The 18197-nt window shown below is 47.8% G+C and overlaps 1 protein-coding gene across 7 annotated transcripts in view; it reads right to left on the bottom strand.

Annotated features, from left to right (window-relative positions):
- The window catches only part of REEP1 (receptor accessory protein 1), a 148658-nt gene that overhangs the window by 14917 nt on the left and 115544 nt on the right, over nt 1-18197 (bottom strand). For 3 of the 7 annotated variants that reach the window (XR_010178484.1, XR_010178468.1, XM_063925007.1), the window contains one exon: nt 11699-11838. The exons of 3 other annotated variants lie outside the window; for them this stretch is intronic. Coding sequence is in view for 2 of the 4 variants with exons in the window: in XM_063925007.1 (XP_063781077.1) it covers nt 11699-11838 (140 nt within the window). In the remaining 2 variants the exon portion in view is untranslated. Of the gene's footprint in view, nt 1-1136; nt 1196-11698; nt 11839-18197 lie in introns of all 7 variants that reach the window. One more of the 7 variants, XM_063925008.1, reaches the window with a different exon arrangement.

The following is an 18197-nucleotide window of genomic DNA, read 5'->3' on the forward strand; positions in this document are numbered from 1 at the left end:
GGCGATGCTGATTCCCGACAGAATCAGCCTCGCGCCGGCCGTGCGGCAGCACTTTTGTCGGTTTTCTTCTCTCACCCCCCGGGGATGAGAGAAGAATTCCCGACAATTGCGGGTAACTAGCAGCTGAATTGAATAGTGTCGGGAGCTAATTCCCGGCGCTATTCATAAGTTGCCGAATTGAATCGACCCCATAGATCTAATTGTATTGGCTGAGCCTTTTGTAGCGACTTGCCTGCATATTGTCTAATGGATGCATAGTAAATGACCAATAAGGATTTAATATGACAACCTCGGCCAATTTTCTGTTGGTGACTGTCTTTGTGCAAGTCAGACGGATGATTGTAGTGTAAAGGCAGGAATTTTCATAGAAAATACATTTTGGTCCGTCCGTCTCACAAATGACAACTAACTACATTGATCTGGAATCAGTGATTAAAGGAGGTGAGACGGGGACTTCTAGAACTTGATATATTCAAATATCCTTATTCTTATTTTGCTCCAAACGTGCCAGAGTACGGCAATATGATGACGACTGACCCACGGATAGGTGGCCATCTCTGCCGCCCCATGCACTGTGCAAATGCAGTAAGCATGACATAACCTGTGAACAGCCGTAACCTGTGTATGGCAATGTGATGCCGACTGACCAATGGATCATGTGACCATCTCTGCCGCCCCATGCACTGTACAGCTGCAGTAAGCAGGACATGACCTGTGTACGGCAATGTGATGCTGACTGACCCATGGATCATGTGACCATCTCTGCCGCCCCATGCACTGTACAGCTGCAGTAAGCAGGACATGACCTGTGTACGGCAATGTGATGCTGACTGACCCATGGATCATGTGACCATCTCTGCCGCCCCATGCACTGTAAAGCTGTAGTAAGCAGGGCATGACCTGCATACGGCAATGTGATGCCGACTGACCCATGGATCATGTGACCATCTCTGCCGCCCCATGCACTGTACAGCTGCAATAAGCAGGACATAACCTGTGTACGGCAATGTGATGCTGACTGACCCGTGGATCATGTGACCATCTTTGCCGCCCCATGCACTGTAGAGCTGCAGTAAGCAGGACATAACCAGAGTCGGCACCATGCATTATCTGCACTACTTATAACCGTACATCACCTAGTACTTTCATTACTTTAGGCAGGCTCAGGACATCAGAAGTTGCCACGCTTTATGCCCTGATCAAGTTAACAAAAAGCAAATGAAATAATGTTAAGATGAATATTCTCTGTACTGAGAGAGATAGGTATTTACATGAAAGGAACAGGCGGGGTTATTAATGGAAACACAGGTACCATACAGTGATAACCGTTAACACCCAATCAGCAACTTGTGTTGATCTCTGTAGTGCAAGTGACAGTGTAAGCAAAGGCCTGATTAGTTGTTATGGGTTACTACACATTTGTACTTCACACATGGTAATAATATAATACACTCCCTAATATAAATTATATGGCTATCATTAGGTCTCGGGAGCAATATATGACGTGACTTCCAAAAGTCATTCATTTACATTAGGTAGTGCATTATTCCTTACTCTACACAAGTGAAAAGTGATGACATCACAACTCACTGGTTCAATGGATAACATCACAATTTACTAAGTTCAATGAATGACATCACAACTTAGGGGTCTATTCATGAAGCAGTGAAAAGAGTGGAGAAGTGAGCCTGTGGAGAAGTTGCCCATGGCAACCAATCAGCTGCTCCCTACAATTGTAGAGTATGCAAATTATAAATGTTACCTCAATGCTGATTGGTTGCCATGGGCAACTTCTCCACTGGCTCAATTCTCCACCCTTGACACTGCTTCATAAATCATATACTCCAACATTTTACACATGAAAACCATGTATCAATACAGAGATATTATTTACAGGAGTTTACACACAGTATATTTACACCCCTTGTGTGTCATTCGGGTAACAAAAGACCACCAATGTTGAAAATGACAGAGCAGTGTTTGAGAGGTGTCACTGTGTGTGACGCTCTAAGAACCCCATTCTATGTACAGTAAGTTCATGCTGGCTGTGAGAGAGGAGCGGAGAGGCCTAAAACGTGTGTGTAACCAAATGCCATGCACCGTCACTGGGAACGTGGAGATGCCGCTATCTCTGGCACAACCATACATTAAAAACCACTGGCTTGAGGAAGAAATAGCTCCTAAAAATTATGTGTAACACGATCTGATGAATGGCGGTATCCGGACGACAGATCGACAATATATTTGTTGACAGTCAATAGGTCAACACCATATGGTCGACATGCATATAAGGTCGACATGTACAAAAGATCGACAGATGAAAGGTCTGCAGTGCTTAAGGTCGACACGTACACAAAAGACCGACATGAGGGGGGGGGGGGTCACATGTTTTCCCAAGATTTGCTTGATTTACTATCCACGTGGACATCTGTTGGGAATAGTAACCTGTGGCGGGCGAGTGCAGTGGAGTGAGCCACCTTGCCTGAAGCATGGCGAATGAAGTGAGCCCGCAAGGGTACGTTTGTATTGATGGTGGTCACATGGCATGGACTATACAAGATTTGGCCTAACCCCCCCCCCCAAAACAAAACCTGCCGACCATTTTTGTGTCGACCATTGTAATGTTGACATTTTCACCCCATCAACCTTATTTACCTATTGGTCATATGTTAGCAACCTATTAGATCTATTGTACTACACCCTGAACCGCCATCATGCTTACCGCAAATATTTGCTATTGCTAAAGGAAGTGAGTAGATTCCGCTGGTAAGTAAAAATACATAGAATGTGACGGCAGATAAGAACCACTTGGCCCATCTGGTCTGCCCATGTACACGGCGTGTACTACACGCATACACTAGGGTTCATTTTTGTCAGGAGCAGTTAACCTCCCAGTATATTTATGGAGTGTGGAAGGAAACCCACGCAAGCAAGGAAAGAATATACAAACTCCACACAGTTAGGGCCATGGTGGGAATCAAGCCCATGACCTCAGTGCTGTGAGCCAGTAACGCTATCCATTACACCATCCGTGCTGTATGACACATACTTTGGAAGAAGTGTATCGAATCAATACAGAGTCATTGTCTTTAGTCATTATACTGAGTTATAAAACTGCATCAAACTATAACACATCTTTCTCTGACGTCCTAGTGGATGCTGGGAACTCCGTAAGGACCATGGGGAATAGCGGCTCCGCAGGAGACTGGGCACAAAAGTAAAGCTTTAGGACTACCTGGTGTGCACTGGCTCCTCCCCCTATGACCCTCCTCCAAGCCTCAGTTAGATTTTTGTGCCCGGCCGAGAAGGGTGCACACTAGGGGCTCTCCTGAGCTTCTTAGTGAAAGTTTAGTTTTAGGTTTTTTATTTTCAGTGAGACCTGCTGGCAACAGGCTCACTGCATCGAGGGACTAAGGGGAGAAGAAGCGAACCTGCCTGCTTACAGCTTCTTAGGCTACTGGACACCATTAGCTCCAGAGGGACCGAACACAGGCCCAGCCTCGGAGTCCGGTCCCAGAGCCGCGCCGCCGGCCCCCTTACAGAGTCAGAAGCAAGAAGAGGTCCGGAAAAATCGGCGGCAGAAGACATCAGTCTTCAACAAGGTAGCGCACAGCACTGCAGCTGTGCGCCATTGCTCCTCAGGCACACTTCACACTCCGGTCACTGAGGGTGCAGGGCGCTAGGGGGGGGCGCCCTGAGCAGCAATGTAAAACACCTTGGCTGGCGAAAATACACCACATATAACCCCAGGGCTATATGGATGTATTTTAACCCCTGCCAGAATTCACCAAAAAGCGTGAGAAAAGGCCGCCGAGAAGGGGGCGGAGCCTATCTCCTCAGCACACGGGCGCCATTTTCCATCACAGCTCCGCTGGAAGGACGTCTCCCTGGCTCTCCCCTGCAGTCCTGCACTACAGAAAAGGGTAAAAAAAGAGAGGGGGGGCACTAATTTGGCGCAGTTTTGATAATAACAGCAGCTATAAAGGGAAAAGCACGTTATATAGTGGTATTCCTGTCTATATATAGCGCTCTGGTGTGTGCTGGCATACTTTCCCTCTGTCTCCCCAAGGGGCTAGTGGGGTCCTGTCCTCTATCAGAGCATTCCCTGTGTGTGTGCGGTGTGTCGGTACGATTGTGTCGACATGTTTGAGGAGGAAAATGAGATGGAGGCGGAGCAATTGCCTATAATAGAGTTGTCACCCCCTAGGGAGTCGACACCTGAGTGGATGAGCTTATGGAAGGAATTGCGTGACAATGTCAGCTCTTTACGAAAGACAGTTGACGATATGAGACAGCCGGCTACTCAGCTTGTGCCTGTCCAGGGGTCTCAAACGCCATCAGGGGCTCTAAAACGCCCGTTACCTCAGATGGCAGACACAGACACGGATACTGACTCCAGTGTCGACGATGATGAGACAAGTGTGACTTCCAGTAGGGCCACACGTTACATGATTGAGGCAATGAAAAATGTTTTGCATATTTCTGATAATACAAGTACCACTAAAAAGGGTATTATGTTTGGTGAGAAAAAACTGCCTGTAGTTTTTCCTGTATCCGAGGAATTAAATGAAGTGTGTGATGAGGCGTGGGTTTCCCCCGATAAAAAACTGATAATTCCTAAAAGGTTATTGGCATCATACCCTTTCCCGCCAGAGGATAGGGCACGTTGGGAAACACCCCCTAGGGTGGATAAAGCGCTCACACGCTTGTCTAAACAGGTGGCACTACCCCCCTCCTGATACGGCCGCCCTAAAGGAACCTGCCGACAGAAAGCAGGAGAATATCCTAAAATGTATATACACTCACACGGGTGTTATACTGCGACCGGCAATCGCCTCAGCCTGGATGTGCAGTGCTGGGGTGGCGTGGTCGGATTCCCTGACTGAAAATATTGATACCCTAGATAGGGACAGTATATTACTGACTATAGAGCATTTAAAAGATGCATTTTTATATATGCGTGATGCGCAGAGGGATATTTGCCGACTGGCATCAAGAGTTAGCGCGCTGTCCATTTCTGCAAGAAGAGGGTTATGGACGCAGCAGTGGTCAGGTGATGCGGATTCCAAAAGGCACATGGAAGTATTGCCTTATAAGGGGGAGGAGTTATTTGGGGTAGGTCTATCAGACCTGGTAGCCACGGCAACTGCTGGAAAATCCACATTTTTACCCCAGGTAGCCTCTCAACATAAGAAGACGCCGTATTATCAGGCGCAGTCCTTTCGGCCCCATAAGGGCAAGCGGGCAAAAGGCTCCTCATTTCTGCCCCGTGGCAGAGAGAGAGGAAAAAGGCTGCAGCACACAGCCAGTTCCCAGGAACAGAAGCCCTCTCCCGCCTCCGCAAAGTCCTCAGCATGACGCTGGGGCTTTACAAGCGGACTCAGGCACGGTGGGGGCCCGTCTCAAGAAGTTCAGCGCGCAGTGGGCCCACTCGCAAGTGGACCCCTGGATCCTTCAGGTGGTATCTCAGGGGTACAAATTGGAATTCGAGACGTCTCCCCCTCGCCGTTTCCTAAAGTCTGCTTTACCGACGTCTCCCTCAGACAGGGAGGCAGTATTGCAAGCCATTCACAAGCTGTATTCCCAGCAGGTGATAATCAAGGTACCCCTCCTGCAACAGGGAAAGGGGCATTATTCCACACTGTTTGTGGTACCGAAGCCGGACGGCTCGGTGAGACCAATTTTAAATCTAAAATCCTTGAACACTTACATACAGAGGTTCAAATTCAAGATGGAGTCATTCAGAGCGGTGATTGCAAACCTGGAAGAAGGGGATTATATGGTGTCTCTGGACATCAAAGATGCTTACCTACATGTCCCAATTTACCCTTCTCACCAAGGGTACCTCAGGTTTGTGGTACAGAATTGTCACTATCAGTTTCAGACGCTGCTGTTTGGCTTGTCCACGGCACCCCGGGTCTTTACCAAGGTAATGGCCGAAATGATGATACTCCTTCGAAGGAAGGGAGTTTTAGTTATCCCTTACTTGGACGATCTCCTGATAAGGGCAAGATCCAGGGAACAGTTGGAAGTCGGGGTAGCACTATCTCAGATAGTGTTGCGGCAGCACGGTTGGATTCTCAATATTCCAAAATCGCAGCTGATCCCGACGACACGCCTTCTATTCCTAGGGATGATCCTGGACACAGTCCAGAAAAAGGTTTTTCTCCCGGAGGAGAAAGCCAGGGAGTTATCCGAGCTAGTCAGAAATCTCCTAAAACCAGGCCAAGTCTCAGTGCATCAATGCACAAGGGTCCTGGGAAAAATGGTGGCTTCCTACGAAGCAATCCCATTCGGCAGATTCCACGCAAGAACCTTCCAGTGGGATCTGCTAGACAAATGGTCCGGGTCGCATCTTCAGATGCATCAGCGGATAATCTTGTCACCAAAGACAAGGGTGTCTCTCCTGTGGTGGTTGCAGAGTGCTCATCTTCTAGAGGGCCGCAGATTCGGCATTCAGGACTGGGTCCTGGTGACCACGGATGCCAGCCTGAGAGGCTGGGGAGCAGTCACACAGGGAAGAAATTTCCAGGGCTTGTGGTCAAGCCTGGAGACATCACTCCACATAAATATCCTGGAGCTAAGGGCCATCTACAATTCTCTAAGCCTAGCAAGACCTCTGCTTCAAGGTCAGCCGGTGCTGATCCAGTCAGACAACATCACGGCAGTCGCCCACGTAAACAGACAGGGCGGCACAAGAAGCAGGAGGGCAATGGCAAAAGCTGCAAGGATTCTTCGCTGGGCGGAAAATCATGTGATAGCACTGTCAGCAGTGTTCATTCCGGGAGTGGACAACTGGGAAGCAGACTTCCTCAGCAGGCACGACCTCCACCCGGGAGAGTGGGGACTTCATCCAGAAGTCTTCCACATGATTGTGAACCGTTGGGAAAAACCAAAGGTGGACATGATGGCGTCCCGCCTCAACAAAAAACTAGACAGGTATTGTGCCAGGTCAAGGGACCCTCAGGCAATAGCTGTGGACGCTCTGGTAACACCATGGGTGTACCAGTCAGTGTATGTGTTCCCTCCTCTGCCTCTCATACCCAAGGTACTGAGAATTATAAGACGGAGAGGAGTAAGAACTATACTCGTGGCTCCGGATTGGCCAAGAAGGACTTGGTACCCGGAGCTTCACATCCCTACCCTGATCAAAGCCAGGAAGGATGTAACCGCACAACATTATCACCGTATTTGGCGTAAATATGTTGCGTGGTGCGAGGCCAGGAAGGCCCCTACAGAGGAATTTCAACTGGGTCGATTCCTGCATTTCCTGCAAACAGGACTGTCTATGGGCCTAAAATTAGGGTCCATTAAGGTTCAAATTTCGGCCCTGTCGATTTTCTTCCAGAAAGAACTGGCTTCAGTTCCTGAAGTTCAGACGTTTGTCAAGGGGGTACTGCATATACAGCCTCCTTTTGTGCCTCCAGTGGCACCTTGGGATCTCAATGTAGTTTTGGGGTTCCTAAAATCACATTGGTTTGAACCACTCACCACTGTGGACTTAAAATATCTCACATGGAAAGTGGTAATGCTGTTGGCCCTGGCTTCGGCCAGGCGTGTGTCAGAATTGGCGGCTTTATCCTATAAAAGCCCTTACCTAATTTTTCATACGGACAGGGCAGAATTGAGGACTCGTCCTCAATTTCTTCCTAAGGTTGTTTCAGCGTTTCACCTGAACCAGCCTATTGTGGTACCTGCGGCTACTAGGGACTTGGAGGACTCCAAGTTGCTGGATGTAGTCAGGGCCCTGAAAATATATGTTTCCAGGACGGCTGGAGTCAGAAAATCTGACTCGCTGTTTATCCTGTATGCACCCAACAAGCTGGGTGCTCCTGCTTCTAAGCAGACTATTGCTCGTTGGATTTGTAGTACAATTCAGCTTGCACATTCTGTGGCAGGCCTGCCACAGCCTAAATCTGTAAAAGCCCATTCCACAAGGAAGGCGGGCTCATCTTGGGCGGCTGCCCGAGGGGTCTCGGCTTTACAACTTTGCCGAGCAGCTACTTGGTCAGGGGCAAACACGTTTGCTAAATTCTACAAATTTGATACCCTGGCTGAGGAGGACCTGGAGTTCTCTCATTCGGTGCTGCAGAGTCATCCGCACTCTCCCGCCCGTTTGGGAGCTTTGGTATAATCCCCATGGTCCTTACGGAGTTCCCAGCATCCACTAGGACGTCAGAGAAAATAAGAATTTACTTACCGATAATTCTATTTCTCGTAGTCCGTAGTGGATGCTGAGCGCCCATCCCAAGTGCGGATTGTCTGCAATACTTGTACATAGTTGCTGTTACAAAAATCGGGTTTTTGTTGTTGTGAGCCATCTTTTCAGAGGCTCCTCTGTTATCATGCTGTTAACTGGGTTCAGATCACAGGTGGTACGGTGTGATTGGTGTGGCTGGTATGAGTCTTACCCGGGATTCAAAATCCTTCCTTATTGTGTATGCTCGTCCGGGCGCAGTATCCTAACTGAGGCTTGGAGGAGGGTCATAGGGGGAGGAGCCAGTGCACACCAGGTAGTCCTAAAGCTTTACTTTTGTGCCCAGTCTCCTGCGGAGCCGCTATTCCCCATGGTCCTTACGGAGTTCCCAGCATCCACTACGGACTACGGAAATAGAATTATCGGTAAGTAAATTCTTATTTTTTTTTTATACCAACAGGAAGCTGCAAATATACAAAACAGCGCTTTTCTTACAGATATGACCGTTACTCACAAGCGCGAAGGGCAAATATACATATAAAGACTAGACAGACACCTGAAGGGATTTTCCCTTTGGTAGTACTGGGTGCGATTCAGAGACGGCCCCAGAAGCGGACGCAGCTTTTGCCGCAGTTGCATCTGCATTAATGTTAATGCTACTACAAAGCCCACCCCTTCTGTACATCCGTACGTCTGACTGTGCAAGGCTGGCACGCCCACCCGCAGGGTCTACCCCCGCGTACAAACACTAGTGCAACATATACCCATGTGTACACTAACAGTGCAACATGCACCCACGTGTAGACACACCAGTGCAGCATATACCCACACATACACATACCAGTGCAACGTGCATCCATGTGTACACACCAGTGAAACATATACCCACGTGTACACACACCAGTGCAACATATACCCACGTGTACACACACCAGTGCAACATATACCCACACGTACACACACCAGTGCAACATATACCCATGCATACACACACCAGTGCAACATATATCCACACGTACACACACCAGTGCAACATATACCCATGCATACACACACCAGTGCAACATATACCCACGTGTACACACACCAGTGCAACATATACCCACACACCAGTGCAACATGCACCCACGTGAACACACACCAGTGCAACATATACCCACACGTACACACACCAGTGCAACATATACCCATGCAAACACACACCCGTGCAACATGCATTCACGTGTACACACGGGGTCGGTATGAAATACCAATGGCTGGGATGCCGGCCATCAGTATACAGACAGCGGCATCCCAGCCATCAGTATGCCGGCAGCAGTGCGAGCGCTAGAAAGCCCCTTGCGGGCTCGCAGCACTCGCCACAGGTTATATTCTCCCTCTATGAGAGTTGTGGACACCGACAGACAGAGAATAGCCTGTATCGCCGGTATTCCAGCACTGAAAATTGTACCGCTGTGCGGAATTCCGGCGTCGGCATTGTTATCGCCGGGATCCCATGCGGCAGTATCTTACCAGTGCAACATACACTCACATGTAACGAAACAAGGAAAGAAAAGGCTGCGCTGTATGTCAGGAGATGATGAAGAAGAGAGCCGGCGTATGAAAATATAAATTTATTAAAAAACAATAAGACAAGATATATATGTCACAATGAAATAAAAAAAAATGGTGAGAGTAATAATCACACCTGGATGATCTCGGAGTATATAGTGTCTCCTGTTTATATGACACAATTAAAGGACTAGATGGTGATAAAAAGTCTGATTTCTGTATCCTGTCAGCCGTTGCTGAACTAAGATAAGGTGCACTGCAGCACAAACAGTTCCAAATAGCAGTGTGCTAATGATGATCAGGTGTAAAATGCAGATGGTGTTACCTCTCCTGTGGGCTGGTCGATAGCCGCGCGTCCCCGGCCGTCAGTCCTGCAATGCCCACATCCACTGTGCAGCGGAGGGGAGGAAGGATCACTTTGTGATGTAACTGGCTGTCGAGGCGTACACCTTTGAAAAAGTCACATGGTATGTGACGAAACGCGTCAGGGCCCCGCCTCTTCACACACCTTGCCTAGGTGCTACATCAGGTGTTACGTACACTGACCAAACTGGATCCCCGTCTGACTGCTAATAGTTTGAGAGCGACCGCTGGACGATACGCCTCGACAGCCAGTTACATCACAAAGTGATCCTTCCTCCCCTCCGCTGCACATTGGATGTGGGCATTGCAGGACTGACGGCCGGGGACGCCCAGCTATCGACCAGCCCACAGGAGAGGTAACACCATCTGCATTTTACACCTGATCATCATTAGCACACTGCTATTTGGAACTGTTTGTGCTGCAGTGCACCTTATCTTAGTTCAGCAACGGCTGACAGGCTACAGAAATCGGACTTTTTATCACCATCTAGTCCTTTAATTGTGTCATATAAACAAGAGACACTATATACTCCGAGATCATCCAGGTGTGATTATTACTCTCACCATTTTTTTTTATTTCATTGTGACATATATATCTTGTCTTATTGTTTTTTAATAAATTTATATTTTCATACGCCGGCTCTTTTCTTCATCATCTCCTGACATACAGCGCAGCCTTTTCTTTCCTTGTTTCGTTGTTTGCTCTTTCACTACACATAGTGATATTGGCATGCGCAGTATTTCAGGAGCTGTCCCCCATTAGGGATGTTCATTTGTTATAATTTTGAGGCGCTGTAACAGTAGTTTAGTGTAGTTGTGTCTTTTATACACTCACATGTACACATGCCAGTGCAACATACACACACGTGTACGTACACTAGTATGACATAACATACGCGTTGGGTATGGGATGCCTGCGGTCAGCATACCAGAATGCCAGCAGCGGGGAGAGCACTAGCCAGCCCCTTGCAGGCTCGCTGTGGGTGTCGTGGACACCCACGAGTGGGAATAGCCCCTATTAGCTGGGATTCCGGCTGTCGGCACTGTCAGCGGTCGGGATTCCGGCGTCGCTATCCTGACCGCCGGGAAACCCGACTGCTGGCAATGTAACTGTATCCCTGACATACACCAATGCAACAAACACCAGTGCAACATACACCCATGTGTACACACAACCCACGTGTACACACAACCCACGTGTACACACACACACACACAGTATGACATGTACCCGTTCGTACACATACCAGTATCTCATTATGGGGTAGATGTATGAGGCAGTGATAAGAGTGGAGACATGTGCCATGGCAACCAATCAACTTTGAAGTAACCATTTATCTAGTGCAGTTATAACATTATACGCAGCAGCTGATTGGCTACCATGGCACACTGTGCTCCACTCTTATCACTGCTTCATACATCTACCCCTATATAACTCCTTTCATTCTGAATGCAGAGCTTCCGGTTTCAGGCACCGTTACATGGATCCCAGGTTATCTGAGTAATTGTGATGTAAATAAACTAGAACATAAGGTGAGAGAGGAGCCTGTATAAGGCGAGATTCGGGGTCACCTGGTCGTCCCATACCTCAACCGGTCGTTCCTTCCGGGGCGGTTTCTGCATGGAGGGCTTGCCCAGTATAATTATCCCCCCGTCTTCATCGGACTCCAATTCCTGTATCTCATAGGTTGTAGTCCTGGTCATCTGACACTGATTCACCTCAACATCTACGCCCACATCAGGCTACGTAGTACAAATAAATATCAGGAAATTGGGTGACGCAGTCACTAGGAGACAAGTTAGTGCAAACCACGTCAAGCCAAATCAAGGATCTTCCCAAGCAATTAGTCCGGGCCACAGGCAATAAAGCTGGACTAGGTACCAGACTGAGGGGTTAAGCACGTGGTGGGGTAGCACAGAGTCCATTAATGGGGACATCAATCAACCAGTGGGGTGGCACAGGGTTCATTAATGGGGATATCACCCACCCAGTGGGGTAGCACAGGGTCCATTAATGGAGACATCAACCAACCAGTGGGGTAGCACAGGGTCCATTAATGGGGACATCCCTGTTGCATTTCTCCATCTTATGGGCTCTCATGTAAAAATGGGCTGAACCTCTATGCACGGCTTTAGGAGCATCAGAATCAGTGCATTATGGGAATACCCCTGTGTATGGTGTTTCAGTCACATCCAGGTGTGCAAAGAGGGGGAAGACAAAGTAGTGCCAAAAATGCTATGGCCACACCCACGTTCATGCCACCATGCAGCAACTACATACCTTCCAACATGACCCCTTCCATCAGGTACAAAATACTCGAACTGCCCCATCAATGTATGATTGCCGTCACTTGAATTGAAGATCATTCTCATCAATTAACTAGTTCAACACAGGTGAGGGCAATCACACATTGAGGGGAAAGTCCAGGTGCAGAGCATTGTGTACCAGATGGAAGGGCTCATGTTGGAGGGTCTGCAACTATGGGTGGGACAGAAAGTCAGAAATGTGCTGCAGCCACACTAACCAAGCGCAGAGTTACAGCCCCTTCATACCAGGCCCAAAATAATCCTGTCGTTAGATCCGGGGCTGCAATCTCATAATTACTTATCAGACTACAACATGACGGAATGCATGACATGTAACTTTAACATCAACCCTAAGGAGGATGACAGATGGAACGGGTTAGGGTAAGTGGTAAAACGTGTTAAAGAAACTGCAGCCACACGGTTAATAGATAAGAGATTTAACCAAAGTCTAGCACAGGCTTACACTCAAGCACAGCCCAAGTATGAGTGTCACCTGCCACTTCGGGGGATATCTGCTTGGAGAGAGATAAAGTGGACGGAGATAAAGTACCAGTAAAACCAGCTCCTGACTGTCATTTTTCACACACAGCCTGTAACATGGCAGTTAGGAGCTGATTGGCTGGTACTTCATCTCCATCCACTTTATCTCTCTCCAAGGCTTAGTATATAAAACCATTGATCTCTCTCCAAGCTTTGATAAATATCTACATTAGTATCCATCATAAACCAGGGATGGAAATCATCAAGTGCATATTATCCAAACAGCCTGCCCAGGCAGTACACAGAGGGAAGGTGACAGTCACCAGGGAGACAATGCTGGAGGGATAATCCCGGCTGATTAGCAGCATCAGTCAGCCATTTTAGGGAATCCACCATTACAGTTTACATTTTCTATTTGTATTGTCATGTAGACATAGGAGACTATTGTGTAAATGGACAGCAACTCGCACCAACCAGAGATCAGCTTCCACTGTCTAGCATGCACTAGACTGAGTGAGACTGTCTCAGTTGCTCAGGGTTACTGCACATCACCATTGTCTATTATAATAATTGAAATACAGCTCTGAGTGCTCGTATTCTTTTTGTTGTAAACTGTAAGTGTATATAGTGATTTATGAATAACAATCCCTGTCACTGCTTTAGAGAAGCAGCATTTATATCAAACTAGGATATATTAATGGGCACTCGCTCATGTTTTCATGGTAGATCCCCTTTAATACATAACAAGTAGATAAAAGAGTTCAAGAACCATGCAGAACTGCAACACTTACGTACGGGCCCAAGCACATTGGCACATAGGAAAAAAGAAACAATGTTATTAAATCTCTGTACTCCATAAAGTGATGAGGCCGCAACAAAAGCAACATTTGTGACTATTACAATGCTCAAATTCGTTCTAGAATCATAGAATGTGACAGCAGATAAGAACCACTTGACAGAACTAGTCTGCTCCGTTATGTGTGCGTTACTGCTGCTTTCGCGGTCTATGGAAGACAACAAAAGACATGATGTAGGTGGACTTAGGGCCTAAGTCAGGTTGGATTGCAGAGTGCGATCCAACCGGAATTTTTTAGAAAAATGCAGAAAATGCGATCGCCTCTGCCTGTCAATCAGGCACAGGCGGTGGCGGGGCGGGCAACGTTCCGTTTCCAGGGAGGAGACTGAGCGTTGTGGGGGTGGAGCCGGACAAACGGGGGCGTGTCGAGAGCGTGATCACGGCAGCTGCGTGATGTCACATGCAGCCGCCGCTATCGTTAAGATGGCGGCGAGTCTCCTGCGGGCGCAACTAAGCTGCACCGGCAGGAGGCTTCCTCTATTTCTGCTAACAAGCGGCCTTGCCCAGCGATGGCCCTCAGCATGCACTCCAAAGGATAGCAAATTCTGCTAATAAGCAGAATTTACTATCCTTACTGCATTAGGCCCCTGATGTACAATGATGTATATTGTCACTAACAGTTGATTAACTATGATACTGTATGTAAAGTTCCTCTCTCTCCCGGGAGTGGGTTCTGTCTAGCACAGCATCAAGCTTAGCCCTGGTGGGAGTACATATTGCTGGCCTCTATTACGCATTGGGTTACACATGCATTTTTTTTGTTATAAAACATGTTTAACCTCCACACAGTGGAGGTCATTCCGAGTTGTTCGCTCGCAAGGTGATTTTAGCAGAGTTGCTCACGCTAAGCCGCCGCCTACTGGGAGTGAATCTTAGCATCTTAAAATTGCGAACGACGTATTCGCAATTTTGCGATTACAAACTTCTTAGCAGTTTCAGAGTAGCTTCAGACTTACTCGGCATCTGCGATCAGTTCACTGCTTGTCGTTCCTGGTTTGACGTCACAAACACACCCAGCGTTCGCCCAGACACTCCCCCGTTTCTCCAGCCACTCCTGCGTTTTTTCCGGAAACGGTAGCGTTTTTTCCCACACGCCCATAAAACGGCCTGTTTCCGCCCAGAAACACCCACTTCCTGTCAATCACACTACGATCGCCTGAGTGAAGAAAAAGCCGTGAGTAAAAATCCTAACTTCATAGCAAATTTACTTGGCGCAGTCGCAGTGCGGACATTGCGCATGCGCACTAAGCGGAAAATCGCTGCGATGCGATGAAATTTACCGAGCGAACAACTCGGAATGAGGGCCTGTCTTCAAAACTTAGAGTAAAGTAAAAAGAAAAAAACCTACAAATTATTTAGTATGGACATAACCTATGAAATAATAAGAATTTACTTACCGATAATTCTATTTCTCGGAGTCCGTAGTGGATGCTGGGGTTCCTGAAAGGACCATGGGGGAATAGCGGCTCCGCAGGAGACAGGGCACAAAAAGTAAAGCTTTAGGATCAGGTGGTGTGCACTGGCTCCTCCCCCTATGACCCTCCTCCAAGCCTCAGTTAGGTACTGTGCCCGGACGAGCGTACACAATAAGGAAGGATTTATGAATCCCGGGTAAGACTCATACCAGCCACACCAATCACACTGTACAACCTGTGATCTGAACCCAGTTAACAGTATGATAACAGCGGAGCCTCTGAAAAGATGGCTCACAACAATAATAACCCGATTTTTGTAACTATGTACAAGTAATGCAGATAATCCGCACTTGGGATGGGCGCCCAGCATCCACTACGGACTCCGAGAAATAGAATTATCGGTAAGTAAATTCTTATTTTCTCTATCGTCCTAGTGGATGCTGGGGTTCCTGAAAGGACCATGGGGATTATACCAAAGCTCCCAAACGGGCGGGAGAGTGCGGATGACTCTGCAGCACCGAATGAGAGAACTCCAGGTCCTCCTTAGCCAGGGTATCAAATTTGTAGGATTTTACAAACGTGTTTGCCCCTGACTAAATAGCCGCTCGGCAAAGTTGTAAAGCCGAGACCCCTCGGGCAGCCGCCCAAGATGAGCCCACCTTCCTTGTGGAATGGGCATTTACATATTTTGGCTGTGGCAGGCCTGCCACAGAATGTGCAAGCTGAATTGTATTACACATCCAACTAGCAAAAGTCTGCTTAAAAGCAAGAGCACCCAGTTTGTTGGGTGCATACAGGATAACAGCAAGTCAGTTTTCCTGACTCCAGCCGTCCTGGAACCTATATTTTCAGGGCCCTGACCACATCTAGCAACTTGGAGTCCTCCAAGTCCCTAGTAGGCGCAAGACACCACAATAAGCTGGTTCAGGTGAAACACTGACACCACCTTAGGGAGAGAACTGGGGACGAGTCCGCAGCTCTGCCCTGTCCGAAAGGACAAACAGATATGGGCTTTTTTGAGAAAAAAAAAAAAACCCACCAATTTGACACTCGCCTGGTCCAGGCCAGGTCCAAGAGCATGTTCACTTTTCATGTGAGATGCTTCAAATCCACAGATTTGACTGGTTTTAAACCAATGTGTTTTGAGGAATCCCAGAACTACGTTGAGATCCCACAGTGCCACTGGAGGCACAAAAGGGGGTTGTATATGCAATACTCCCTTGACAAACTTCTGGACTTCAGGAACTGAAGCCAATTCTTTCTGGAAGAAAAATCGACAGGGCCGAAATTTGAACCTTAATGGACCCCAATTTGAGGCCCATAGACACTCCTGTTTGCAAGAAATGCAGGAATCGACCGAGTTGAAATTTCTTCGTGGGGCCTTCCTGGCCTCACACCACGCAACATATTTTCGCCACATGTGGTGATAATGTTGTGCGGTCACCTCCTTTCTGGCTTTGACCAGGGTAGGAATGACCTCTTCCTGAATGCCTTTTCCCTTAGGATCCGGCGTTCCACCGCCATGCCGTCAAACGCAGCTGCGGTAAGTCTTGGAACAGACATGGTACTTGCTGAAACAAGTCCCTTCTTAGCGGCAGAGGCCATAAGTCCTCTGTGAGCATCTCTTGAAGTTCCGGGTACCAAGTCCTTCTTGGCCAATCCGGAGCCATGAGTATAGTTCTTACTCCTCTACGTCTTATAATTCTCAGTACCTTAGGTATGAAAAGCAGAGGATGGAACACATACACCGACTGGTACACCCACGGTGTTACCAGACCGTCCACAGCTATTGCCTGAGGGTCTCTTAACCTGGCGCAATACCTGTCCCGTTTTTTGTTCAGACGGGACGCCATCATGTCCACCTTTGGTAATTCCCAACGGTTTACAATTATGTGGAAAACTTCCCCATGAAGTTCCCACTCTGCCGGGTGGAGGTCGTGCCTACTGAGGAAGTCTGCTTCCCAGTTTCCATTCCCGGAATGAAACACTGCTGACAGTGCTATCACATGATTTTCCGCCCAGCGAAAAGTCCTTGCAGTTTTTGCCACTGCCCTCCTGCTTCTTGTGCCGCCCTGTCTATTTACGTGGGCGACTGCCGTGATGTTTTATCCCACTGGATCAATACCGGCTGACCTTGAAGCAGAGGTCTTGCTAAGCTTAGAGCATTATAAATTTACCCTTAGCTATATTTATGTGGAGAAAAATCTCCAGACTTGATCACACTCCCTGGAAATTTTTTCCTTGTGTGACTGCTCCCCAGCCTCTCGGGCTGGCCTCCGTGGTCACCAACATCCAAAACTGAATGCCGAATCTGCGGCCCTCTAGAAGATGAGCACTCTGTAACCACCACAGGAAAGACACCCTTGTCCTTGGATATAGGGTTATCCGCTGATGCATCTGAAGATGCGATCCGGACCATTTGTCCAGCAGATCCCACTGAAAAGTTCTTGCATGAAATCTGCCGACTGGAATTGCTTCGAAGGAAGTCACCATTTTTTTACCATGGCCCTTGTGCAATGATGCACTGATTTTAGGAGGTTCCTGACTAGCTCGGATAACTCCCTGGCTTTCTCTTCCGGGAGAAACACCTTTTTCTGGACTGTGTCCAGAATCATCCCTAAGCACAGGAGACTTGTTGTCGGGATCAGCTGCGATTTTGGAATATTTAGAATCCACCCCTGCTGTTGTAACAGTATCCGAGATAGTGCTACTCCGACCTCCAACTGTTCCCTGGACTTTGCCCTTATCAGGAGATCGTCCAAGTAAGGGATAATTAAGACGCCTTTTCTTCGAAGAAGAACCATCATTTCGGCCATTACCTTGGTAAAGACCCGGGGTGCCGTAGACAATCCAAACGGCAGCGTCTGAAACTGATAGTGACAGTTCTGTACCACGAACCTGAGGTACCCTTAGTGATAAGGGCAAATTTGGGACATGGATCCCGGTTCGTTATCACTGCTCTGAGTGACTCCATCTTGATTTGAACCTTTGTAAGTGTTCAAATTTTTTTAGATTTAGAATAAGTCTC

This window comes from Pseudophryne corroboree, chromosome 1 (genome assembly GCF_028390025.1).
Source record: "Pseudophryne corroboree isolate aPseCor3 chromosome 1, aPseCor3.hap2, whole genome shotgun sequence".
Lineage (NCBI taxonomy): Eukaryota > Metazoa > Chordata > Amphibia > Anura > Myobatrachidae > Pseudophryne > Pseudophryne corroboree.